At 42.1% G+C, this 27,156-nt stretch overlaps 2 protein-coding genes across 4 annotated transcripts in view; both read right to left on the reverse strand.

Moving 5' to 3' along the window:
- Positions 1-19,482, reverse strand: part of rab11fip3 (RAB11 family interacting protein 3 (class II)) — a 45,904-nt gene extending 26,422 nt beyond the window's left edge. The window contains exons 1-2 of the mRNA XM_064923828.1: positions 16,074-19,482; positions 2,080-2,173 (exon numbers count right to left, since the gene is read on the reverse strand). Coding sequence (XP_064779900.1) covers positions 2,080-2,173; positions 16,074-17,750 — 1,771 coding nt within the window. The 5' untranslated portion in view covers positions 17,751-19,482. The remainder of the gene's footprint in view (positions 1-2,079; positions 2,174-16,073) is intronic.
- A 1,657-nt stretch (positions 19,483-21,139) lies between these two features.
- Positions 21,140-26,608, reverse strand: decr2 (2,4-dienoyl CoA reductase 2, peroxisomal). 3 transcript variants are annotated; one of them, XM_064923830.1, is made up of 10 exons: positions 26,406-26,608; positions 25,688-25,804; positions 25,428-25,496; positions 24,961-25,012; positions 24,701-24,836; positions 23,546-23,670; positions 23,262-23,355; positions 22,956-23,060; positions 22,028-22,216; positions 21,140-21,623 (listed from the first exon to the last, which is right to left on the reverse strand). In XM_064923830.1, the coding sequence occupies exons 2-10, from the start codon at positions 25,783-25,785 to the stop codon at positions 21,589-21,591; spliced, it is 903 nt and encodes a 300-aa protein (XP_064779902.1). In that variant the 5' UTR covers positions 25,786-25,804; positions 26,406-26,608; the 3' UTR covers positions 21,140-21,588. The 3 variants fall into 3 exon arrangements, with proteins under 3 accessions (XP_064779902.1, XP_064779901.1, XP_064779903.1); XM_064923829.1 differs by having other exon boundaries at positions 25,688-25,808; XM_064923831.1 differs by having other exon boundaries at positions 21,973-22,216; positions 25,688-25,808.
- Positions 26,609-27,156: the final 548 nt, after the last annotated feature.

Consider the following 27,156-nt stretch of genomic DNA (forward strand, 5'->3'; position numbering starts at 1 on the left):
AATGACCCCTATCAAATTCAGATTTAGAGACTCCAATGAAAGCACCTGCAGATAAGTGCTGTGAAACCCGAGACCAACCAATCGGGAGTGGACAGTAGGGTGTCGGGCCAGACTCCCAGCAGCCACTGGGGCAGGCTCCTGTATCTAGTTAACAAAGCTCTGAATAACACCCTGCTGCTGAGCTAAGAACACAAACAGTGCTCTTGACAGCAGCGGTCGCTGGACCACATGCAGGTTGTACCTCGGTCTTACGTAACAGCCGCTGCTGTTCAGGACTGATACAAATGACTGGCCAGTTAACTAGAACATAAAGTCTCATTTTGTGCTGGGAGGAGGTTCGTTTGAGAGGGTTGCCTGTCCCTCTGTATAAGACGGTCGCTTGGCACCGACTCAAAAAGGGTCACAATGGGCAGAGACATTGTATTTTCTAAGAGTTGACAGACTTTATTCAACTTGTCTCCCTGTGCTACACTGGCTTAACTATACCAGACATGTCATAGACACCACAGGGGGTACGGTATTTCCACTGCCAACAGGCTTTCTTTATTAAAAACACATCCAGCCAGTAACCGACAGAGAAATGACAAGGAAAAACCAAGTTAAAATTAAAATAAGTAAACATTCTAAATGAACTTGGATTCCATTTGGAGCTGGAATAGCAGGTTTTCTGATGTGACTCCAGAGAAACGAGGTGGGGGTGACCAGTGCAGAACACTTGTAGCCCTGAGCTAGGTTAGCTATACAGACAGATGGACTGGAATTCTGACAACCAAGTGTGAGAGGCCTGGGAAGTTAAGGGTGACTCTTTCTCCTGTCCTTTGTGAGGTCTCATGAAACGGATAAGGAGCTGACATGAGAAGAAAGACAGAGAGACGATCAGAAACGAGTGGGGGGGAGAGAGAGTGAAAGAGAGAGAGAGGAGACTGAATTATTCAGGTGATTAGGACTCAGCCCAGTCCCTCTCCCCCTCCTCCATTCTCTAGCTGAAACCTGGCCTCGCAGAAGTCCATGTGCCTCGTGTCTCATGCTTTCCAGAATATTACTTATTAACGGTCCGGGTAACTGGAGCGTTTGTAACCCAGAAAGCACAGGGAAAAACTCCAACACAGACTAACATCAAAGCAAAGAGCTGTGGTGGCAGCCAGGACGACAACACTGCTGCGATGACATCAACACAAACCTCTGCATCACGCTAACACAGCTCGTGTGTGATGTCAACACTGTCTCTGTGTTGATGATGATGATGTCAGCATAGCTCCAGGGTGACATTCTTTACCATAATGGCAATATTGTGACTCATAACAGGATTGCAGTGGAATATTTGTTTTTAGTATTCCACTGGTTTCGTTTGCAGCAACCTATGATTTTCATGGGTGGGCTGAAAAATGGACAGTGTGTAAACAAGCAGTCTACGGCCTACACATACTTTTCAGGACACATCTCTCACCCGTCCTTGAAGTGGATGAGAAAAACCTGATGACTCAGTAGTCAGGCACATGATACATTGCTTCCATTGTTTAGAAAAGGAAGGTTTATAGTAGGCTAGGCCTTTGTATACACTCCCACTTTTTCTCAACTCATGAAATGAGCTGAAGAGGAAAATGTTCCGTGAAAGAAAAACAATGTGATTTGAGTGCAGTCTGAATGAAACTGGGTCACTGTTTTTTTTCTCTCCCCTCCTCGAAACCTTTCACCTTAGCTAAATGTGAACAGATGAACAATGGCCGCTGCCATCAGGAAGAAGCTGGGATAGAGCCTGATAGGACAGACATATGGTACTGATCAATGGAGGCCCTGATCTTCAAACTGCACAGCTCTCTATATCGTCAGAAATAGCAGACTTAATGAAATGATAGCAAATTTCAAATAGTTCAAATGATGATGTATTGGAGTCCATCTAGTGGATAGCGATACCAACTGATTGACAAAAGACGCCCCATTTTGTCCGATTTTCTTGGCATGTCAGTGAGAGCGCATAGGCCTCATTTTCGAGCTTTCAGAGGCGTTTCCAAAAAAAGGTCCAAGCTATGACGGCAGTCATGGTCATCACAGCTTTGTAAGGAAGATCCTCTGACTCACCTCCATTGCTGATGGCCGAGATTCCTCGATGGAAGTCCTCGAAGCTGATCACCCCCAGCCCACTTGGATCCAGGAACTTGGTCAGATCCTTCACCTGTAATAATGAGACAGCCATGATGGACCTTTCAAACACACTTAGACACAGCAATCAAAAAGCTAACTTCATCATATAATCAAATCAGTTGTGTTGCCCCGAGTGCTTTGTGAATAAATCACATTTCATTCTGTCCAAATTAACGTGATGTATGGGCAATGCTTACACGTGGAAAAAATTAGCGAATAGAATTAAGGAACAGGGGAATGCATTCAAATTGAAAGGTTGTAGACACTAAGGATATTAAAACAAATGGACTACCTAAAATTACTGATTTCATTGAGCTCGGTCACGTAATGGAAATTTGTCAGGGACGGAAAAAACAGAATTGAAAATCTGCAAAATGACTGAACTGTCTCACTGAGCCTTCTGTGGATAGGCCCTTCAACCGGTATGATGTTTCTTTTCAAGACAAGACAATGAGAACCAATAACAAAGTGCTCTGACCTCCACAGAATCATACGTTTCTGCACACGTAGACATATTTCTGATTTCATAACTCTTTCATAAAAGGTACATGGGAATGCGCTTCAATTTTACAGGACTGCAGTGTCCTCAGACAAGGTGAGCTTATGGGTTGAGCTCCAAGTGTCTCAGCTCCCTCAACACAAGCCCAACACGTCTCTATAAATCTACTTATACCAAAAGGCACACACACGCATGCACTCTCTCTCACACACACACACACACAAAACCTTGCTACCACTTGCATTTTACAACTTAAATAAAGATTTCTATACACAACGAGACAGAGTGCACCTAACCTGGCACTCAAATGACAAGATACAATCAGTTACGTGATGTCCCTGTATCCATTCCCCGGGTAACCTGGCAACAAGAGGTGGTATCCAAGGAGACGAGTGTTTGTGCTCTTTACACCCTAATGTATAAGAACTAGACTGAACAGCCAACATAAACATTGTTGTGGGGCTGAAATATGGAATTGGGGAATATGGAATGTACTTTATTGTTTTGTTTTCCAAAAGGTGAACTGCACTCACTGATTCCGCATGTGTTTCTTCCGGTGCTCATTAAGAAATTCAGCGGCCATTACTGAAGCCCAAACGAGAGCCGTCTTTGGGGTGTGGCTTAATGTGGGTGTTTCTTGGGTGTGTCTTTGCCATTCAAATCACAACAAACAAACAAAAGCAGTAGTGAGTAACAGCGAGGTAAGCTAAGATAGCTTTGCTAAGGAGAGAAGTTGATGCTGAAGACTTCTGCCCTCCTGACTGACTCGCCATCTCAAGATGATCTGCTGATTCAGTTCTAGGTGTAGGCTAAAGCTCGCGCTGACCTTATGTTTAGCAAACCTGGGAGCAGCTAGCTAGCATAGAAATATTTATCTGTCAAATCCCAATTATATCAACATAGCAAGAAGTACCAGTGTCTGGAATGTGCTTCATGAGACACTCATTCGACAACACCTTGCTACTAGAGTAGCTTGCAACTTGAAGTTTTATCACGTCATCTAAAGACATGTTACCGTGGAAATGATAACAACTGCGAGTTGAATTCCCGGTCTTCAGTCAGCTCAGCTGTCAACACAAATTTCTATTAAAAACACACAAAAATATGGTTTTAAGTGAGAAAAGGGCATTGGTCTGAAAAATAAAGGATATTCACATGAGCACCACAATGCCTATTCCACCCATGCTCTACTAAGGTTTTCCAGCACACAGCTTTGACCTACTACAGTAGCGATGTTGGTCTATTGTACTTCAAACAACGTGAATGCTTCTCAAATCGCCTCATTCATACACTTAGAGGAGGTGCTCCGACAATAATGTGAATTGTACCGCATACACACCACACTAATCCCATTCCATTACCTTTTCAAGCTTTTTTTATTATGTGAAAACAAGCTTTGCTTTTATACTCATAAGACTTGATTCAACAAGCTGTTTTGTCTTGTTGTAATGTGGTGCCTAACTGTATTTTCTTACAAAATTTTTATTTAGCAATACATGTCATTGAGAAGAAAAAAATCATAAAATCTTTAGGTCAGTAAGTAGGTGGTGCCCAACATAACACCAGGTGGTGTGGACACAGTCCCTCGTTTATTAAAGGTCTATTGAGCCTGTCTGCATTCCTGATTTCCGTAATCGCTAGCTTACCTGTGTAATATTGACATAAGCTCAGAAACACTTGTTTTGCAAACATGGTCCTGTTTTATCAATTGCTGCTGTGACATTTTTAAAGTTTAATGAAAAATAAAACAATAATAGACTGTATCTTGATTAGATAAGTATTCAACCCCTTGAGTCAATACAGTCACCTTTGGCAGCGATTACAGTCTAAAAGCTTTGCAAACCTGGATTGTATAATATTTGCCTTTAAAAAAACATTATTCAAGCTCTGTCTAGACAGCCAAGTCTTTCCATATTTTTAAAGCAGATTTAAGTGAAAACTGTAACTAGACCACTTAGGAACATTCAATGTTGTCTTGGTAAGCAACTCCAGTGTATATTTGGCCTTGAGTTTTAGGTTATTGTCTTGCTGAAAGGTGAATGTCTCCTAGCATCTGTTGCTTAGCTTTATTCCATTTATTTTTATCCTAAAACCACTCCCTAATCCTTGCCGATGACGAGGATATCCATAACATGATGCAGCCACCACCATGCTTGAAAATATGAAACTTGGTACTCAGTGATGTGTTGTGTTGGATTTGCTAATGCTTTGTAACATAATGCTTTGTATTCTGGACAAAAAGTTAATTTGCCACATTTTTTGCAGTATTACTTCAGTGCCTTATTGCAAACAGGATGCAAGTTTTGTTATATTTTTATTATGTATAGACTTCCTTCTGTTCATTCTGCCATTTAGGTTAGTATAGTGGAGTAACTACAATGTTTGCAACTGTTTTAAAATTACCATTGGCCTCATGATGAATCCCTGAGCGGTTTCCTTCATCTTCGGCAACTGAGTTAGGAAGGACGCCTGTATCTTTATAGTAACTGGGTGTGGGGTACAGAGCTGGGATAATCATTCGAAAATCATGTTAACAACTACTATTGCGCACCGAGTCCATGGAACTTATGTGACTTTTTACTATTGAACATATTTAGGCTTGCCATAAAGGAGTATAATACATTTCAGCTTTTAAATATTGTGCACAAATTTGTTTACATCCCTGTTAGTGAGCATTTATCTTTAGCCAAGAGAATCCATCCACTTGACAGGTGTGGCATATCAAGAAGCTGATTAAACAGCATGATCCTTACACAGGTGCCCCCTGTGCTGGGTACAACAAAAGGCCACTCTTAAATGTGACCCGTTTCACTACTTTGTGGGTCACTACTTCACAGGAGAGCCGTTTCAACGTAAGGTTTTTAATTTTTTTTTTGAACACGTGAACTTTCACGTGCCTTAATAACAAACTTGTATGCCTGTAAATATGAATAAAATTGTTAAATTACAAGCCCAGTTGGTTAAGTCACAGAAGAAGACAGAAACCTTCTCGCTAGCCATGATTGGCTAAGATAATGATTGGGATGGACATGCCGAGAGATGAGTTTGGATTGGTCTGCCATATAGCACGCTTCTGTCTATTTGATCTGGTCAGAATGTGTAGGTAATCCTGTCTAACGCGGCGTAACCATTTCACTGTACCGTTTACACCTTCTGTAGAGACCCATCCACTTAGCAAGATGTGGCTGGTGGTTATTGCATTTTCACGACCCAGAATGTCTGGGTAAGCGTCATCTAATATTTATAAAATATTTTTATCTGGACATTTTCTGTTTACCTGGATTTTTTCCTTACTGTAGGCTACTAATTTTACCACTTTTAGTCTTAATCTTTACTACTCTACTCACTGTTTAGCACATGACCTCACATGTGAATCCTTAAAGAGATGGGTGGGACTGGCTTAAGAGGGTGTGAACAATGCAGAATGAGTGTAGACAAAGGAGAGCTCTCCAGTAGGTACCAAAACGTTCAAAGGCCATTTTCTCAAAAGTCGAGTTTACAAGTTATCAACTTTCAAAGCAGAATTACTTTCCAATTGTTCCTCAAATGCAGTTTATGATATACCATTTTGTAGCTCTGGCTCTGCTTTAATCTAATGTAAAAAACACAATTTCAAATTTTTCTACTGAAGACGCGAATCAAGGCGGTCGGTCACAAATGCACAATTTTGTCACACAACACAACACTTAAGTTGAGGGTGCGCACGGAATTGGCATGCTGACTGGAGGAATGTCCAACAGAGCTGTTGCCAGAGAATTTAATTTCTCTACCATAAGCCACCTCCAATGTTGTTTTAGAAAATTTGGCGGTACGTCCAACCGGCCGCACAACCGCAGACCATTTGTAACCACACAAGCCCAGGACCTCCACATATGGCTTCTTCACCTGCAGGATCATCTGACACCAGCCAACCGGACAGCTGATGAAACTGAAGAGTATTTGTGTCTAATAAAGCCCTTTTGTGGGGAAAACTAATTCTGATTGGCTGGGCCTGGCTCCTCAGTGGGTGGGCCTTTGTCCTCCCAGGCCCACCCATGGCTGTGCCTCTTCCCAGTCATGTGAAATCCATAGATTAGGGCCTAATTTATTTATTTAAATGAACAGAGGGGTGCTGTTTCGTTTGCTCTGAGACTTTCTCTGGTGAGAATTACTTTTTTTGCCAGAAACGCTGTGGAACATCCAGGTGTTCTTTTGCAAACATCAGATGTGCAGCAATGTTTTTTTGGACCGCAGTGGCTTCTCACGTGTTGTCCTCCCATGAACATCATTCTTCTTTAGTGTTTTACGTATCCTAGACTCGTCAACAGAGATGTTAGCATGTTCCAGAGATTTCTGTAAGTCTTTAGCTGACACTCCAGGATTCTTCTTAGCCTCATTGAGCATTCTGCACTGTACTCTTGCTGTCATCTTTGCAGGACGGCCACTCCTAGGGAGAGTAGCAACAGTGCTGAACTTTTGTCTTACCATGGACTGATGAACATCAAGGCTTTTAGAGATACATTTGTAACCCTTTCCAGTCAACAATTCTTAATCTTAGGTCTTCTGATATATCTTTTGTTCGAGGCATGGTTCACATCAGGCAATGCTTCTTGTGAATAGCAAACTCACATTTAGTGAGTATTTTTATAGGGCAAGGCAGCTCTAACCAACATCTCCAATCTCATCACATTGATAGGAGTCAGCTAACCTGGAGTCCAGAATCCAATTAGCTTTTGGAAAAGTCATTAGCCTAGGGATTCATATACTTTTTCCCAACCTACACTGTGAATGTTTAAATTATGTATTCAATATAGACAAGAAGAATACAATAAGTTGTGTGTTATTAGTTTAAGCACACTGTAAGTGTCTATTGTTGTGACTAAGATGAAGATTAGATCAAATGTTATGACTAATTTATGCAGAAATCCAGGTAATTCCAAAGGGTTCACATACTTTTTCTTGCCACTGTACATACATTATTGACTGCTCAGTGTTTTGCACCAGCAGAGGGTCTGTGCTACTTCTTCCACTCATGCAGCAAACAAGATTTGCTTAGAATTTTGTGGCATTATTTTATAGTATGAAGAATACATTTGAACATAGCTGAATAAAATAGAAAGGATATTTTCTCCAAACGATTTGGGGGAGTGCGCTCTGTGTTGAGTGGTTAACATAGAAACATGTCCTCCTATATACGCTTAATTTAGAGTTATGTAACTTTAGATGTGATACAAATGTTGGGCTGTATGTTTTGATGAGACTAATAATGATTTGAAAAAGTTGCATGAAAGGCATGAGCTCTTCTTTGTTTTTTTGCCCAGGCTATACACACTCTCATCACAATTTGACAAGCATTTCATAATGCCTCAAATTTCCACCTCCATCCCGTTTGTGTGGCTGTAATGCCCCCTAAAATCCATGCATTTTGTGGCCAGTGGCCATTGTGCCTTTGGGCTGAATGTAATAATTATATAATTACCTTCTCCTGGCTGTGTGCCGAAGCACCTCTCACTCACATGGCTCTCTGTCAAGGGTCTTTCTCACAGGCTACAAGTGAAGGCAGACTGACTTCATGATCAAAAATGATCCTATTTACACTTTGTAATGTTTCTGACTCATATCGATACCACATTTATAACCAGAGAAGTTGGTTCTAGGAGGCAGTTCTCTTTTAAGAATAGGCCACACAAAATAATATCACTCCTAGTTGTGACCCAATTTCTATAAAGTTTTAGATACAAATGCAGTATGTTGCAATTACACATCCCATTCTCATTGTGCTGTCATTGCATACATGTATCATTTACAATTAGCTGGGAGGTTACGGACGTTTGTGGGCAAATCACAAGCAGAGGCCTTGGGAAAACGTTCAACATCAACATGAGAGTAAACCGAGACAATAGATGACATAGTGCCACAATAGATAACATAGTACCACAAGTACAAATCTGACTGGGCTTAACATGACCATTCAACAGAGGCTTTAACTTTGTGAATAGACTTTCCTGTTCTGCACTTTTGTATCAGTTACACACACCCAAACAGTCGATCTGCTTAGCAAACATAAGCTACATCTAGAGAGGTAGCAGCTGAAACTCTTAGCAAACTGTGGATTGACTTAGCCTGAGAACTACAGCCCTCAAGGTGATAGACCGATTCACTTTACCTGCTTGAATATTAAAGAGATTCTCCAGTACTTTTGTATACTTTTTAGCCAGCAGTTCTGAAAGTAGCGTTCACGAGCCACGTGCAGATATGTGCACCATGTCATTGCGCTCTCACGCTCTGCTGTGTGTGCATCTTGCTAGCTGTAACTCAAATGAAGAGGGGCTGAAACTCAAATTGCTAGGGGGCTGGCCCAGGTGGGGTAAAATGGCACTGAACAACTTCCAGTAAACAGTTGCTTTCAAATCAGAGATTTCGAGGCTAATTGAGGTAAAACAGTAATTCTGCTCATAGATTATGCACATACGAACTACACATTGACACATCCAGCCCAAAGCGGGAGGTTTAAAAAAATACTTACTGGTTGCCAAAGTTCTGGAGCATGTCTTTAAACACAACTGAAGTTTGAAAGGCAAGATCAGACTTGTTTGCCTTATTGGTGGGTTAACACTGAAATGTTGATATAAGATTTCAGGTTAAATTTGATAGCCAAGTGCTCGCTGCTATGCAAATCTTTCATAAATTAGGTTGGTCAGGAAGTGGATGGTGGTGAATAGATGGGTCGTTTAAAGCGGTTGGAAGTTTATAAACAGCAGTAAATGAGATGGAGATTGACATTTGAGAGGTGAGAGTGAGTGGGTGTCTCCCTGCACTTGAGCTTTCGATCCTCCTCAGAACAGGCCACAGACAACCAGAGCGCCGGGTCATCACAGCACAGGAAACACCTCTCTTCACACCTCCAGTTAGAGAATTGGTGAGACCAGCACACGTAGGTGGGGGTTTCACTACTGTCAGTGCTGTGCTTTTGTAGTCCTGACAGCAAAAAAGGCAGGGAAGAAAGACCCCACCATATGTACAGTAGCCCAAAGAGAACGGCCCTGAGGGGACAGTCTGAGGAAAGCACTAGTCAGAATACTTCACGGGCAAAAACGGGCACGTCCTTCCATTTACATGGCAGTGAGAGCCTGGATGGATGGTGGTTTTTCTGGGTTTCCTCTATTTGTGTCCCCACACAGGCCACAGTTGTGCAGTAAGACGCAGTAACATGCCAAGAGTGAGATGCTTATTCCTATGGGGGGGTTTTCACAACAGCTCGTCTTCAACGGAGTATTACTGTGCTGAATAACTATTCCTGACACTTCACTAGCAATAGCCTAGATGGATAGGGAGATGGAGCTAATGGGAGATTCTCTCTGTGAACAACAATGGAACACACACACAGAAACAGGATGGGGGTTTGGGACAGGGCATCGGACATTCCGCTGAGGATTAGTGGGAATGTACATAAAAGCAGGACAGGGGAGGCTGACTGTCTGTAGAGGGGAGAGGGAGGTGGATGGACAAGAGCTGCCTGCCACAATCACAATGCAGGGCCAAGAGCTTTGTGTGGAAACTAGGTCAAAACCCACTGGAGTGTTTGTTGAAAAAAACCTTGTTCAATTTGTGATCTTCCAATTCCCTGATACTGCCATGTCTTCACTCCTGGGGTGAACTTATTTTGAGGGTGATCAATGTGCGATAACAGAGGGTTAGGATTGTGGCTGTGAGATATGCAGCAGGGCTTCCTGTACAAGTTACTTATTTACTGTAACATTTTCTGATCATCAGACCTCAGGGAAATCAAAACAACTGTGAGACAGACTAAAAGGCTGAGGTGGCTAGACTGGCTACATCATGAATCCCCGCCTGCAGTCTCATCTCTTTCATTTGCTCCGCTCTTCCCTCTCATTCTCATTGACTCCACCACATCACATTCAGGCTCTTCTTTCATCTCCGTTGTCTTCTCCATCTTCTTTTCTCAGCCCAGTTACATTTTTATCCCTTGCCACTAACTTGTCTAACCCTTTAGATCTAGGGTTGAATGGCGGGAACCCGGTTACCGAGATTTACTGCCCAAAACCACTCCTTTTCCTGGGATAAATAACTGCGAGAAACCAGTAAATTAAAATAAATTATTTATATGAACAGCAAGGCGTGAAATGGAACTGTTAAATTATATGCAAAGTCTAAATCTGGCTTCTCTATGGCCTCTGCATGATGAATCACCAACGCTCAGGGTGGGGACAGACAGCCCATCTCAGTATGGAGCGATGCTCACAATGCATGTAGACCTATCATCTCATGGTTTTTCTTGGAACAGGTATGCCTACATTTGCTGCAGCATAGTCTATGCTACAGTAATACAAAGACCGAATGTATGTCTAATTTATCCATCTCCATCTGGCTTTCAGGGGGGGGGGTCACCTTGTTTTTTAATTGTAAAGATTATTATTTATTTTTTAATTGCAGCTATAGAGTTTAAAACAGCCTATCACTAACGTGAGCACAATCTTGCAGTCTTTTTCTCTCTATCAACTCCATTTAAACTGCATCCAAAATAGATAATCCTGTTCTACACTGAACAAAAATATAAACGCAACATGCATCAATTTCAAAGACTTTACTGAGTTACAGTTCATAGAAGGAAATCAGTATATTGAAATAAATTAATTAGTCCCTAATCTACAGATTTCACATGACTGGGCAGGGGCACAGCCATGGGTGGGCCTGAGAGGGTCTAGGCCCACCCACTGGGGAGCCAGGCCCAGCCAATCAGAATGATTTTTTCCCCACAAAAGTGCTTTATTACAGACAGAAATACTTTTTACATCAGTACCCCAGTATAGGGGCTTAGCCACTGTCAAAGGTCATTCCGTGATGGAGTATATACATTTACATTCAAGTCATTTACCAGACGCTCTTATCCAGAGTAGTGAGTTCATACATTCATACTTTTTTCGTACTGGTCCCCAATGGGAATCACAATGCCAGGGTTGTGGATTCAAGTGCCATGTTCTACAAACTCTTCTTGTTCCATTTTCTCTCCTCCGATCCACACGGTTGCCTGACTGTCTCACACACACACACACACACACACACACACACACACACACACACACACACACACACACACACACACACACACACACACACACACACCTCTTCCTGGAATGTTTCCGGGATGGGATTTGCATTCAACTCTGAGGCCCCATTAACGGATTAGGACATCCATGCAAATATCAGATATCTGATATCACACTGTACATGCAATAGCTTCCCTCGTCTGCAACTATCAACGCAGGGAATGTCCTATGCAGACCAAGCAGTGTAAAGTTAGCTGGGTTAGATATTAATTATCCTCTGCTCAGACCTACCTGTGAAATGTTTTTAGGTACATGAGAGATTTGCCAAGCGCTTCCACCACAAGGAAAATAAAATGATTTGTGAAGCTTACAGGCACAATAAAAATCCACAAGGACAGACTAAATGTACCATATAAAATAAGTTGCTGTAAACAAATTTTATATGCCCATTGCCCACACTGTCATGCTGAACACCACTTTCTATTGATTTTTCATAGGTATATTTTGTTTGTGAAATGGCATCCTTCACATGAATAGTGATGCAGATGCCAGAAAGGCCATTGCATTTCTGCAATCTAGTTACTCAGAAGCTTGTACTACCACCGAGCAAGGAGGGAATAACTAGGCCTAAGTTTGATCTGTATATAGCTAGGCCTAGTCACATGGTCCTTTCACCCGAAAACAAATGGAAAGTTAGGTGGGCTTCTATGGGTTTTATAGGTCTGTCTATCCTACTGGGTGGAACATTTGTGTCACTAACTAGGACTATGCCAAACTGTCCTTGAATCGACAAATACAAAACCCACTCATAAGGTCATTAAATAACATTCTTCAAATTCTAGAGATAAGTCTGTCTACTGCTTGCTTACTTTCCTTAATGAAGAACGCAAACCAGTCTAAGCCCATCTTTCTCTCTCTAGTCATGATAGGCCAGGCGGACATCTGAGAAGCAATTGAATAAGCTAAGCTGTAAAGGGTGCAAGCTTTCCCACAGCTCATGGAAACCAGACATGCAATACCTCAGCTCAACGAGAGACACTGAGGTAATCAAATCTGCACAACCTGGTTTGCGATCCAAAACAAATCCTTGATAAACATGGATGTCAGGAAAACCACAAGGATATTATGGAGCTACTCGTGGAAGAGGCCACCAGAAACCAAACACCATGGAATAACACAAGAGTTAGACTACACCAGCGATCTGGGAGGGTTTCCCAAATGTCATGTTCATTTATCTCGCGCCATAAAAAAACTAGATATGGTACTTCGTGGTGATGGTCCAGAGTGAAGCAGTCCCCCCTCCCTCTCAGAAAACAGGGTCATAGGGAGGTGATGGTACCCTACACATTTCAGCCCCTCTGACTCTGGGGAAATACAACATTCTACTTAAGCCTCCCTAACCACTCAATCTGGGGAGCCAGAGATATCTATGGGGTGTACAGGAAAAAAACAGGGCTGACAATGGTGTTATGAACTGGGGGAAGGGGATTTAAAGAGACGATTAGTCAGCCAGCAATAGAGCCTGCTATTCTATCCTGTTCCTGTTGTAAAGAAATCACTGTCAAATGTTTTGACTAGGCCTAAATGGTGGTTTGACTCGAGTGACTTTTGTTTGCCAACCACTACGCACTAACTAACTTGTATAACGTAGAGTGCATCTGTGCTTAAAATGCCATGGTAAAATCTAAAATCAGGGAAATGAGGTTAACAAAATAGAATGTCTCCTCTGAAAGAATTGTGGATAAAGCTATAATGGAAGTTCTTTAATTGCCTCAACCCCCACCACCACCACACATTCCAAGATCTTCCTTTCAGCAACCACATTCAGGGTCAGTCCTAAAATTCTGTTCGAGCCTACAATTGGCAAGATAGGCCTACTTCAGCACATTTAGCCTATATGGAATGGTAATCATTCAAAAGATAATTAAATTTCGAATGTGTGGGTCACCAGTTACAATGGTATTTGCATCCAACCTTTCGCCCATTATTTGCAACTGAAAGGTTGGGTGCTTACAGGAAGTAAGGACTACTTGTTATAAACATACTTTTGTGACTGGCACAAAAGGCAAGAATGTTGGACAACAGAGGAATGAACCTGACACCCTTTTAACTTTATTGTTTATGTACTGAGTTTGTGTAGATATAACCACATCCAACACCTAGGCCCAGCCATGTCCTCGTAGACAAATAATACAATTAACTCCATGGCCTTACAGAGAAATAAAGCAGGGTGGATTCGGAGTAAAACCAAAGGACTATGAAAAAAAGCTAAGGGGGAAACTCTAGCCTATACCCAAATACAATTATTTTCACAAAAAGGGATGGATGCCAATCAAATTATTTATTTTACACCTTTCACCTCCCAACAGCTGTGGAAGGCATTTCAATGTTTTTCTTTAATTGGCCTCACTTCCTAGCAAAGAAAAACCACAGAATTTAAGTGATATGTTTGGGTGTAAAGCAAGATGCCTAGGATGGAGAATGGGTGAAGGTCATAGCTGGGGCAGGATGGAGCAGCCAATACACATGAGATTATGCAGTACAATGGAGTGAGGTATGTTGCCTATGGGCAGATTTGACCATCTTCGTGGCTTGTTTTGTAGAATAAGAGGGCAGGAGGTACCAGGCCTGTCCTGTCAGAATTAATTTCAGCCCATATATTTTCCTTCAGATTTATCACGATTTTCATGCCAAATCCCAGCTATTGAACACTGACCAATGAGAGATTAGGCAAAATATTAATCAAAACAAGGTTAAGAATGAGTGGCAGTGTTGGCCAAATCTATTCTCAAATCCAAAAAGCATTCTCTGGGTTTAACGGGAATAAGTGACCAGAGTTCATCCTCTGATAATTCATTTCAAACCCAAGCTATAGAGCATGAAATTACTCTCAAGCTTTGTCTGATCATGTTTCAATAGTGTGTTCACAAACCATTTGTGACCTATTGTATCCTAGTTTACTGTTATTGCTGATAAATGCAAAGCTGAAGGTTTGTGTTTAGGGTAGCCCAACGGCCGGCAGATGGCGATATTGAGTCAAGTCATTTTACCGTCCAAATGCATATGCAGCCAGCAATACAGTTGTATTCCTCGTGAACAAATTAGTGCAAAAAAAACACATTCAGGCTGCATGGGCTTCGATTTCCTCCTTAACCTTTCTTAATGGCGATAAGGTGAAAAAAACCCAGGGGAAATAAGTACTTTACTTATGAAATACCATTTCCATCACCATGCTAGAGTGGCTAAATGTTAATCCCGGATGTGTTGTATCGCGTTCAGCCAATACGGTTGAAACTATCAGACCAAGGGTTTCATCGCATTAGTGGAAACCAAGACTATTCTCAGGGCAGACCAGGTTGTTGCTAGATATGTTTGAGTCACGCCAGAGACAATTTTTTAGCATTTTAGCTAACCCTAACCTAATTCTCTAAACCTGCTGCGAAAAGTCACTTCTGCTCGTCAAAACCGACAGACCCGCCCTGAGAACAGTCTTAGTTTTCCACGATACAGCGCTGCGTTAGGTTAACGGGGGAAAAAAAGACTGCTGCAACTTGATTGGCTGAACACGATACACAACCAGGATTGGCATTTAGCCACCATGGTGGTGAAAAATGGTGATTCACATGGAAAGTTTGCATATTTCCCTTTTTTACCAGCCTCCTCGCCATTAAATAAAGTTAAGGAGGAAATCTAAGCCAATAGATAATGTTTTAGGTACGGTCTACGAGGGATACGAATATATTGCAGGCTGCATACAATGAGTTTGGACGGTAAAAGGACGACTCAATATCGCCCTCTGCCGGCAAACGCTACGTTTAGGGTTTAAATTATAAAAACATTGCCCGGTGTTCTTCAGTATCGTACACCAAAGTCCAAGTGCTCAGGTTTCCTGGGTTCTATTGCATTTTGGGGTAACATAAATCCCCCCCAGTGCGTTCCCTCATCATGGAAAATAACAAAAAAGAGTGTATGCCTATCCCATGTGAGAACATGTTACCTGATGTTTATAATCTAGGCTCCTCTTACTCAATCTGAAACTAGTTGTAATAATGGCCATTAACAGAGGCCTACCAGTTAGCTTGGCTGCCTAGTCTCTGTTACAAAATAGCCTACAAATTAAAGCCTCTCGCCCTTTGAGGAAACACTGAGGGATGGATTGCAGTTGATGGAATTAACTAAGATTTTACAGGAAGCTCTACAGTAAAGTGGAAAATCAATAGTAAATCATTTAAACAGAATGAGGCTTATGATCTCTAGGTTAACACGCATGCAGAACCCTTTCAGATGACCAATTCACCATGACCTTACACTCCCTCATGCACTGACTGGGAACTGAATAGCAAAAACAATGCACAGACACAAATCTAAAAAGAGATGCGTCTCACCTGGTCAGCCCCATAGGCAGCAGCAAACTCCATAAACTCCTCAATGCGTACAAATCCATCCCCATCCTGGTCCAGAGCGTCAAACACTGCCTTCAGAGGTGATGGGTCTTCCTCTCTCTGATTCACTATGGGGACCATGGAGTCAGACCCCACCATTTTAGAGAGTGACAGCGTCTCTACTGTTTGTTCACTAGTCCATCCAGAGTCAGAAGACAAACCATTCAACTCCAGAACTGGGCAATCAAAACTATCACGTTTGTGACAATCCGTGGTTCCGGCAAACAGGTCCAAGTCAGCCAACCTTTCCCCATCGCGCTGTTCAGTTTGTAAGGCAGGAACACTGTCACCCTGTACAGCCTCAGGTGGTTTCAAGTCCAACGTTTCCTCATCGGGCAGCACGTCTGAGGTCAAGCACTGATCCAGAGCCATTTCCTCCTCTCCCTCATGTTTGGTAAAATCAAAGATAATTTTGTCTTCCATCAAATCTTGGGGGCCATTCTCCTCGGAGCTGCAGCCACTGGGCAGTTGACCAAGGACCGAAGCATCTCTGTTGGAGAGGAACTTTGGCGATGGGGGTTCAATCGATGGTGGTGAAGAGTTCAGAAGGAGGGACGAGTCCCCCTCACCTCTGTGCTCTGATAGAGTCAGAATTGAAGTAGCCAAAGTGTGTTCCTGCTCTGAATCCTCTGCAGGTGATGCACCTGTGCAGGTAGGTGACTCAAGAGGAGTAGGGCAGAGGCTGAGGCTGCTGTCGCAGTCAGGAACCTCCAGATCCAGCAAAGGCACAGATCCCACCTGAACCCCTGGAGATTCTCTAGCGCAGTCAGTATGGATGTTGTTGTGTGAGAAGCTGCTCTCAGGTAAACCTTCAGGGGTACTGTTACTGACTGTGGGTAGATCAGTCACAGGTTCCAGGAATAAACCTTTGTCCCCGGTTTCAGGTGACACAGTCTCTCCGCCCTGTAAGGGAGGAGGGAAGCCACTGTCCTCATCCAGTGACAGGAGTAAAAGCTCCTTACTGACACCCTGTGGGTTCACCTCACCTGAAGGGGCAGGGCTGGGGGAGAAGGTGAAGTTTTCAGATGAGAGGTGATCTACCAACAAAGAGGAAGCCTCTGTGTTGGTATCTGGAGTCCTATCTGAAACCTTCACAGGAGAAGGAGGTTCACTGAGGGTTATCAGCTCCTTGTAACTGTTAACAGAGTCTGTGTAACTCACAGGTGGATCTTGCAGGGAATTTAGTTCCTCGCACACTGAGTTGTCCCTGAGCAAATCAGTGGTTTTAGAGAATAACAGCCAAGGTAGAGGACTGTCACTTACATTGTTATGTTCCTCAATTTTGTCTTTGAGAGGCGATAACTCTAGAGGTTTGTCCAGGGGAACATCTTGAGAATGATTAGATTGATCTCCCTCCCATGGCAAAATCTTGTCTCCACCAGAGTAACTGGAGGTCCTGAAAAGACTGTCTAAATTTAAGGCGTTCTCCTGGAAAAGCTCTTCCAGGCATAGAGATACATCCTGGTCAACTTTCTGGAAATCCAAAGCCGTCTGACCACCTTTTCTCTGAGGCATTATGGCTCCTTTCTCTGAATCCAAGAGGATGAATCCATGGGAGCTTGTGCCTTCTGGATCCCACTCAGAATGCCCCAGAGGGCTCGACATCAGAGTCTGTTCCATTTAAATAGATAATTCCTGAGCAAATTTGAGAAAGCTTATAATTCCTCTTACATTAAAGTCAAAATCCAAATCTTTCTCAATTTCAATATTGTTATTCTACACATGGCAGTTGATATCCTTGATTAGATCCATAGGCAAATGTTGCATGATGGTAAATAAAAACCTGCCTGTCCAGCTCTGAATTTATGACATCTCAGCACTGTGTAAACACCTTAGTGCTTATAACCAGTGTACTCCCTATATTCATTGATTTGTCTACTTGCCATAATTGTTGATGTTGCCTTAAATTATCCACTACTCATGCATTTACAGTGACTAACCCTGCATTTTTTTTTAAATGTTGTCAACTAATCCAATGTGCATTTTCAGAAAAATGTATAATTCATTCCATAGAATTATGAACTTTGATGTATACTTTAGAATGCAACATTAATTGGTGACATGTGGCTTAGCAAAATAGCACAGACTAAATAGAAATGTTCTAAGAACCAAACTATTACTGGGGCAACATGCTAATGTTCATATCGATCCTATTAAATTACTATATTCTAATAGTTAGTATTCTAATTCCATGCCAATGTCATACAATGACTATGATATTACAAGACAATATGAAGTGACATAACACACAAAAAGATGAGTTCCTGTGATAGTAAGGGAATTGATCAGTTTAGCTTGATAGAAAATGGTCAAACCTGATCAAGGAAAAGGGAAGCAAATGATAAACACGGCGTGCTATATAAATTTACTGTCCCCATCTCCAGCATCATTGGGACGGACTAATTTTAGCTGTCAGTTGCCCCGGTTGTTGTCAAGCATAGTCTTGCTAATACAGCTGACTGCCAAAAAATTCAGTCTGGAAAATAAGCAAACATTGGATTCGTGCTATAAATTGGATGCAATAATATCACCAACGTTTAACTACTTTTAACTAGTTAACATGTACTAATATGTGGCACTGCCACTCGGTTATCGACAATTTGGTTTCAAAGTGTGACTGTAGCTAACGTCAACTGGTTAACCAGCTAGCTAGCTAGCTTTTAGCCAATGCGAGATGTGTTTTAACTTGACAGTGGATTATAATACGCCAACCTTCGAGTAAATAAATAGCTAGCTTGCTAACTTAGTTAGCTAGCAACGCTGAACTCCATGTAAAGCATGCAAATGCTTGCAGACTGACAATAACATGTTTGGCAATATTAACATTGATTTAACGCGAAGGCGTCCGAGCATCCCTATAATATCCTGAAGGAAGCTCGAGCTAGTTAGCTTGTTAACTAGCTAGCTAACGAGCCAATTCGTCAGCCCTTGATTCTGAAGCAAAAGTAGACTGAATATGAAGACCTTCAGCTAATTTCCTTTTCCCATTTAAGTCAGTTTATTCGTTCTGACGATACTTTTCATTTACATCCGCGTTTTGTGTTTTTATCCAGACGTTTCGGATCCAACAATCATCCACCTGTGTCAGGAACAAATTCAGTCCGCTTGCTTAAAATTTCTTCAGCTTCTCCCGGCCTCCCGAAATGTATTTACCATCCTAACGCTCTCCAAAGACATGATTCTCCGTCTGAAGATGCTTCTGTATGTGTCAAACATACAAAATATGTTGCCACATTTCTAAACCGTGATTACAGCACTGAGGTATAACGATATAAAGGAGCGCAGAGGCCGTTCACACTGTCATCAGCATCAGCAGCAAATACCCGGCCCTTGCCATCCCTCCGCCGCATACAGCGGTGACGTTTCACGCACGCGCACAGAACGAACCGCAGTCCAAAATACGATGCAAAATACCTGTGTAGGCTTTTAATTGCATTGTCTAACCATTGTTTATTTCATATACTATATATACAAAAGTATGTGGACAACTCTTAAAGTGAGTGGATTCAACTATTTCAGCCATACCCGTTGATGACAGGTGTATGAACTCGAGCACTCAGCCATGCAATCTCCATAGCCAAACATTGGCAGTAGAATGGCCTTACTTAAGAGCTGTCACACAATGGCTGTGTGCTGAAGCACTTAGTGTGTAAAAAAAATCGTCTGTCCTCGGTTGCAACTCACTAAAGAGTTCCAAACTGTCTCTAGAAGCAACGTCAGTACAATAACTGTTAATCGGGAGCTTCATGAAATGGACTTCCATGGCCGAGCAGCCATATACAAGCCTAAGATCACCATGCGCAATGCCAAGCGTTGGCTGGAGTGGTGTAAAGCTCACTGCCATTGGACTCTGGAGCAGTGGAAATGCAGTCTCTGGAGTATCACACTTCACCATCTGACAGTCCGACTGACGAATCTGGGTTTGGTGGATGCTACCTGCCCCAATGTATGGTGCCAACTGTAAAGTTTGGTGGAGGAGGGATAATGGTCTGGGGTTGTTTTTCATGGTTTGGGTTAGGCCCCTTACTTCCAGTGAAGGGATCTCTTAACGATGTTAGAAGCACAGAATTGTCCAGAATGTCAGTGTGTGCTTTAACACAATGACATTCTGGACAATTCTGTGCTTCTAACATTGTGGCAACAGTTTGGGGAAGGCCCTTTCCTGTTTCAGAATGACAATGCCCCCATGCACAAAGTGAGGTCCATACAGAAATGGTTTTTGAGATTGGTGTAGAAGAATTTGACTAGCCTGCAGAGCCCTGACCTCAACCCCATCGAACACCTTTGGGATGAATTGGAACACTGACTGCGAGCCAGGCATAATCGCCCAACATCAGTGCCCGACCTCACTAAAGCTCTGAATGGAAGCAAGTCTCCACAGCAATGTTCCAACATTTAGTGGAAAGCCTTCCCAGAAGAGTGGAGGCTGTTATAGCAGCAAAGGGATGACCAACTCCATATTAATTCCCATGATTTTGGAATGAGATGTTCCACGAGCAGGTGTCCACATACCTTTGGTAATGTAATGTATTTTTACATCCATGACCATGCACATTCTCCAAAAGACTTCAACTAGCACCAACAGTGATTGTGAGTGGTACCCAGCCTTTCTCATGTAGGCAATAGATTAAATGTTCTTGGTTTTCTTGGGCTTTGTTTAGCATAATAATGGTGAACGAATAATGTAAAGGGTATATTGGCAAGTTTAACATCTTAGCAACACAACACACATTGAATCCAAAGCAAAGGTCCCAATTTCTAGTGCATTGTACGTTGGCGCCCCCCTCTGGCAGATTTTAGTCAATGCATATTAATAATGTATTATCTTTCAGGCTATACTATTGTGGTTACTGTTTCATTCGCCATTTATCTAGAGCAATATGGTCATACAGTAGGGCATGCTATGTGAAAACTCAGTGTTTGCTTGGAGGAGTCATTTTGAATACTCGAGTTCAGTACATGTATGATGAGGTTAGAAAAGTGTTGTGATGTTTGAAATGGAGGCAGAGTTTTTAAATGTCATTATGTCAAGGTTTATTAGGAAAATTTCTGGACATTGTGTATGGAAATTGTAAGTGCTTTACAATGTAATTTCAACAACTAGCCTCCATGATTCAACAACTACAGAAGGCGATTTTACTAATCACGTTCATCAACATATTGATTCTTAATCCAAAGTAGTTATTGTATTTAGTAATTACAATTTGTTTAAATGGTGTGGATTAACTCATTATCCAACGCTTGAAACATGATTGGGCCAATCTATCCCGTTTTCAACATGTGGCTGTGATGTGTCTTTCTAGGTCAATAATTTCCAGTCAATATTTGTGTTTACCTCCTATTGTCCACTTAACCACTATCAGCTATGGTAGCTGTCCAGTCTCAAATATCATACATGGCAAATCCATTGATTTATATTTAGCAGATTATTCAAAATCTGCCACTTCTTCTTCACCATCTACTTGTCTCTCTTCAGTTCAGCTGACCAATAGCCTGAAAGCAAAATAAACACAATTTAATTTGAAGACAGTATCTGCATATCAAATAATAAGTTGATGCTTCTCTATCTAAAGTGTCCTTAGGCGAAAGGCCACAGAAGAAAATGAAACACAAGCCAGACAAATTAAGCAATCAGTTATGCCCAACTCAGGGCAAAACACTACCCCTATAACTATGCCACTTTACTCCAATCAATCAAATTTGACATCAGCTGATGTCACAAAGTGCAGAAAAATATTTTTTTCTAGATTAAAGATAAATGCACTCTACTTATCCACAATACACTTCACAACGTCCTCTTCCCCTACACCTACAGCTGCACCTCCTTCCCTGTACTACACACCTGGGACGGGGAGAGGGGCCGTGTCAGAGTTTAGCAGACTGAGAGGAAGCTATACCGAGCAGCATGGACACGTCATTGGCTGAGGTGAGCCAGCTCCCGCCGTCAGCCACCATGATGTGGCCCGTCACATAGGAGGAGGCACGGCTGGCCAGGAACAGCACGCTGTGGGCCATCTCAGTCTTGTTGCCTGCCCGCTGCAGCGGAATGGATGAGAAGGCGCCCATGCTGTCTGCTATGTTGCCACCTGAAGACAAGAGGGGAGGGGAGGGTGAGAACAAGTATTTGGGGCAAAGAAAAATGAGACTGAAGAGGACTTAATTTAGTTTACCTCTTCTAAGGCTCTGCTCTTTTTTTTATATATATTTTTTATTTACTATATCTTTACTATATTTACTATACTATATCTTGTCTCATCGCTACAACTCTCACTTGGGAGAGACAAAGGTCGAAAGCCATGCGTCGTCCAAAACACAACCCAACCATGCTGCACTGCTTCCTAACACAGAGAGCCTCCAACCTGGAAGCCAGCTGCACCAATGTGTCAGAGGAAACACCGTGCACCTGGCTACCTTGGTTGGCGCGCACTGAGCCTGGCCCGCCACAGGAGTTGCTGGTGCGCGATGAGAAAAGGATTTCTCTATCGGCCAAAACCTCCCAGAACCCGGACGACGCTAGGCCAATTGTTGCGGCTGGCTGCGACAGAGCCTGGGTGTGAACAGCGATGCAGTGCCCTAGACCACTGCGCCACCCGGGAAGCCCCTAAGGCTCTGCTGTTGATAACTTTGACCTCACTAGCATAGAAATAACACAGAATTACCCAGATCTACTTAAGTGTATAATAAAACATACTTCATTAAAAAGGTAGAGAGGAGTGGCAGGATTTATCACTAAAAAGTATGTGTGGCAATGTGTGAGTTTGGCTCACGGCTTAATCAATCCAAACATGTTTATCAAACCACAGCCAGGCAGCCACAGATCCTTACCCAGTCTATGGAAGCCCTCTGTCCCAGAAATAGGACCTGGTGCCAGGGTGTTAACCCTTACCCCACTTGGTCCCCATTCAACAGCCAGGTGCTTGGTCATGGCATCTGAGGGAGAGAGATGTGAAAAGAAAAGAGTAGTGGGATGAATAAAGAGAGGGGAAGTTGTTAGTGGGCTTGCTGTTATATCTGAGAAATAGTGCTGACTCACCAAAAGACTACAGCTGCTTCTACCAAATACATAGAACCACATAAAAACACAACAATATAGTTACAATCATAGAGTTATAACACTGTAACGTTTCTTACCGTTGGCAGCCTTGGCAGAGCCAGCATGCACCTGGAGAGCCTGACCCCTGTAGCCGAGGGTGGCAGAGATGTTTACAATGGCACCCCCGTGGTCCTGAACACAAACATCAGACATGATCAAGTCTATCTATCCATACATTTTACCAGAAGTATGACTATCTGAGGTAATAGCACAACAATGAAAAACAAACAGGAATATCCATGCAAGTCATGTGAAAAGGTAGGTAGTTAGATTGAAGGAAATTGATTGAAAAATCTCAGTGCATACTGAGAGTGTACCGTACCTTGAACCACTTCTCATAGACCACCTTGCTGGTGTTAAATGTACCCAGGGTGTCAATCTCCAGGACTGTCTTGAAGGCATTGAAGGAGAGGGAGATTGCAGGGCACAGGAAGTTTCCAGCAGCATCTATAAAATAAAATAGATCGCTAGACAGTTCCTTACATATTTTTTTTTACATTCATTTATTTATTTAACCTTTATTTAACCAGGTAGGCAAGTTGAGAACAAGTTCTCATTTACAATTGCGACCTGGCCAAGATAAAGCAAAGCAGTTTGACATATACAACAACACAGAGTTACACATGGAGTAAAACAAACATACAGTCAATAAGAAATAATAAGAAAACATAAGTCTATATACAATGTGAGCAAATGAGGTGAGATAAGGGAGGTAAAGGCAAAAAAACAAAAACGGCCATAGTGGCGAAGTAAATACAATATAGCAAGTAAAACACTGGAATGGTAGATTTGCAGTGGAAGAATGTGCAAGGTAGAGATAGAAATAATGGGGTGCAAAGGAGCAAAATAAATAAATAAATACAGTAGGGGGAGAGGTAGTTGTTTGGGCTAAATTATAGATGGGCCATGTACAGGTACAGTAATCTGTGAGCTGCTCTGACAGTTGGTGGTTAAAGCTAGTGAGGGATATAAGTGTTTCCAGTTTCAGAGACTTGTGTAGTTCGTTCCAGTCATTGATAGCAGAGAACTGGAAGGAGAGGCGGCCAAAGGAAGAATTGGTTTTGGGGGTGACCAGAGAGATATACCTATTTCAAACAACCAACGTTAACACGTTTCCATTTAAAATTGGGTATTAAAAAGAAAATGTACAAATGTAAAGAAAGACTGAGATTGAAATGTTGTAAAATGCAAATCAAGTTATAAACGTAACAAAAACGATAAAAGCCAGAACAGATGATGACTTTGTGATCTGAAACAGGCCTATATGAGAAAAGTTGATAAAGAGAGATTGACATTGCTTGAGAAAATGTCATAATTGAAACAAAATCACACTGCTTTCACCGCGACATGGCTTCATTAAAATCAATGTCGCACACAATTTCACAGCAGAGCCCATTTCACTTCCCCCCATACCTACAATGTTGTTGTATGGGTGCATGTGCATGTCTGTCTGTGCACACGTGTGTGTTCTACATACTATTAATGAGGATATCAATCCTGCCCAGCTCTTTCAGCGTCTCGTCCACGGCAGCGGAGATGGTCTGGGGCTGTCGCACGTCAATGGTCAGAGGGAGACAGCGGCGTCCCGTTGCTGCCATCAGCTTCTTAGCAGCCTGGAAGAAAACATAGACGAGACATCAGCATGATAAATCAACATTTATTCAACATTTAATCAACATCGTTTTTTTTTTTTTTATGTTTTTGTTTGGTCTACTAAACGATATAAGGGTAGCAGACCTCTGTCAGCTTTTCCAAGTTTCTGCTGGCAATCACTGTGTCACAGCCGTGCCTGAAAGAGACGAAAGGTGAGAGGTTAGGGGTGAGGTGCAAGGTGTTCCGTGTGTGATGACATGCGGCATAAGGTTTTAGTTGCCTCTAATGGTGGTTTGCGGATGGTAGCTATAGGTAGAACACAGTGGCATGAGGTGAGCAGTCCCAGGTGTAGGCAGGGTAAAGGCCAAGGGAATGTGATAGATGAGGGGTGAGGGGAGCAGGGACATGTCAAGTGAAAGGTGCAAGGTTAAGGCTGAGATCATGTGATGTACCAGGAAGCCAAACGTGACAGATGTATCATTCAAGGTCTTAGGTGAAGAGTAACATGCTCTATAGGTAAAAGAAGATAGGCAGTGATAACCCAACCAGAGGGTTAAAGTACAGTCTCAGGGAGCATGGAGTAGTACGTCAAGAGACTCCAGGTACAGTACCTCATGAGCACTTCAGCTATGCGCAGTCCAATTCCAGTTCCCCCGCCAGTTATGAACGCCACTTGGTCTCTGTGAAAAGATATTGTTAAAAAATTATGTACAGTACCAGTATTATACAGAGTGCCCTATGTCATATTTTCCTATTACATCACTTAAGGTAATACCATTTCCCTATAAAATCTACTGGCCATTGCTTTTGTTCCAAATGACAATGCACAGCTCAAGTACAGTTGGTACGTTAAGGTTGTATTTCCACTTACTTGAGTAAATCTGGACTGTAAATGTGAGTGTATGAAGTCATGCAGTCATCTGTGTCTACATCCTCAGGCAAATCTCTCACCCTCTGTGGCTCTGCCATACTGATGTTCCAAAGGTGCCTGGCTGGAACAAAAATATACATTTATTACACTTCTAAGGCACACGTTGTGCTATGTAGCAATCGCTGGGACATATGCTGCATTGCAGACTGCAGCGGGAGATGCATGGAAGAATTTAAAGTTGACAAAGTAAAGTCAAAGATTTTTTTATAACCCAAAGATAGACCACAGCCAATCGTTTCCAATGGTAGAAAATTAATCATAGACGGCAGAACAAGCACGAACTAACGAGATCCCATTGGCGCGTTCAAGCATGTATTTGCATATTTCAGTTAGGGAACGCATAGCCTGAATCTCAATTCGCCCTTGCACTTACAAAACAACGCAATTTTTTTTGAAACTTTGGCAAAAAGTACTATGTTCGTAACATGTTTTGGGAACAGAAAACTGTATTGGATCAAACGTTTGAGGAAATTTGCAGAATCTCGTCCAAAATTAATCTTGCTCCGTCTTCTCCCACTGCCGGCCACTGGGCTTCCTCTCATCACCATATTTGGTGTTGAGTCGAAACGCCAACCGGATGCTTCAGATTTCTACATCCTATTCTATTTTAAAACATCTGGCTCATTGTTCTCTCTATGTATGGTAAAGTTGCACTCACCGACAGTGTTGTTGTGTTTTTCCTGTTGTAGCTTCTCCTCTGTAAAGACACCGCCTCACAAACGTCTCTTGACGACCAAATGCACTCTGTTGCAGATTAACTTCACAAATTGCGACCCAAGACGTTTACACATTCACTAAATTGTCAAACAGCAAATTTGCTCTCTGGTCATGAACATACTGTACATTGAACCTATTTTTTTGTGAAACGATAAGTGCATTTTGGGATATGTAGTTCAAGAGGGTCTGTTCAAGAGCGCAAACGTCATACTCCTGCTGTCATCCCATGCAGAGGATAGAAAATGTGTTATTTGCTTATTCATAAAAATACTGGGAAAGAATATCTAGTGTTGTTTTTTCTCTTGAGATTCTTAAACTATACAATATATATATATATATATATATATATATGCAACATGCAATAATTTCAACAATTTTACTGAGTGACACTTCATATAGGGAAATCAGCCAATTGAAATGAATTCATTAGGTTCTATTCTATTCATTAGGTTCACATTCTTGCAGTCAGCATGCCAATTGCACTCCCTCAAAACTTCAGACATCTGTGGCATTGTGTTGTGTGACAAAACTGCACATTTTAGAGTGACCTTTATTGTCCCCAGCACAAGGTGCACCTGTAACAACCACGCTGTTTAATCAGCTTCTTGATTCTTGACCTGTCAGGTGGTTGGATTATCTTGGCAAGGAAATGCTCACTAACAGGGATGTTAACAAATTTGTGCACAAAATTT

The sequence above is a fragment of the Oncorhynchus masou genome, chromosome 18, assembly GCF_036934945.1.
Source record: "Oncorhynchus masou masou isolate Uvic2021 chromosome 18, UVic_Omas_1.1, whole genome shotgun sequence".
NCBI classification, from domain to species: domain Eukaryota; kingdom Metazoa; phylum Chordata; class Actinopteri; order Salmoniformes; family Salmonidae; genus Oncorhynchus; species Oncorhynchus masou.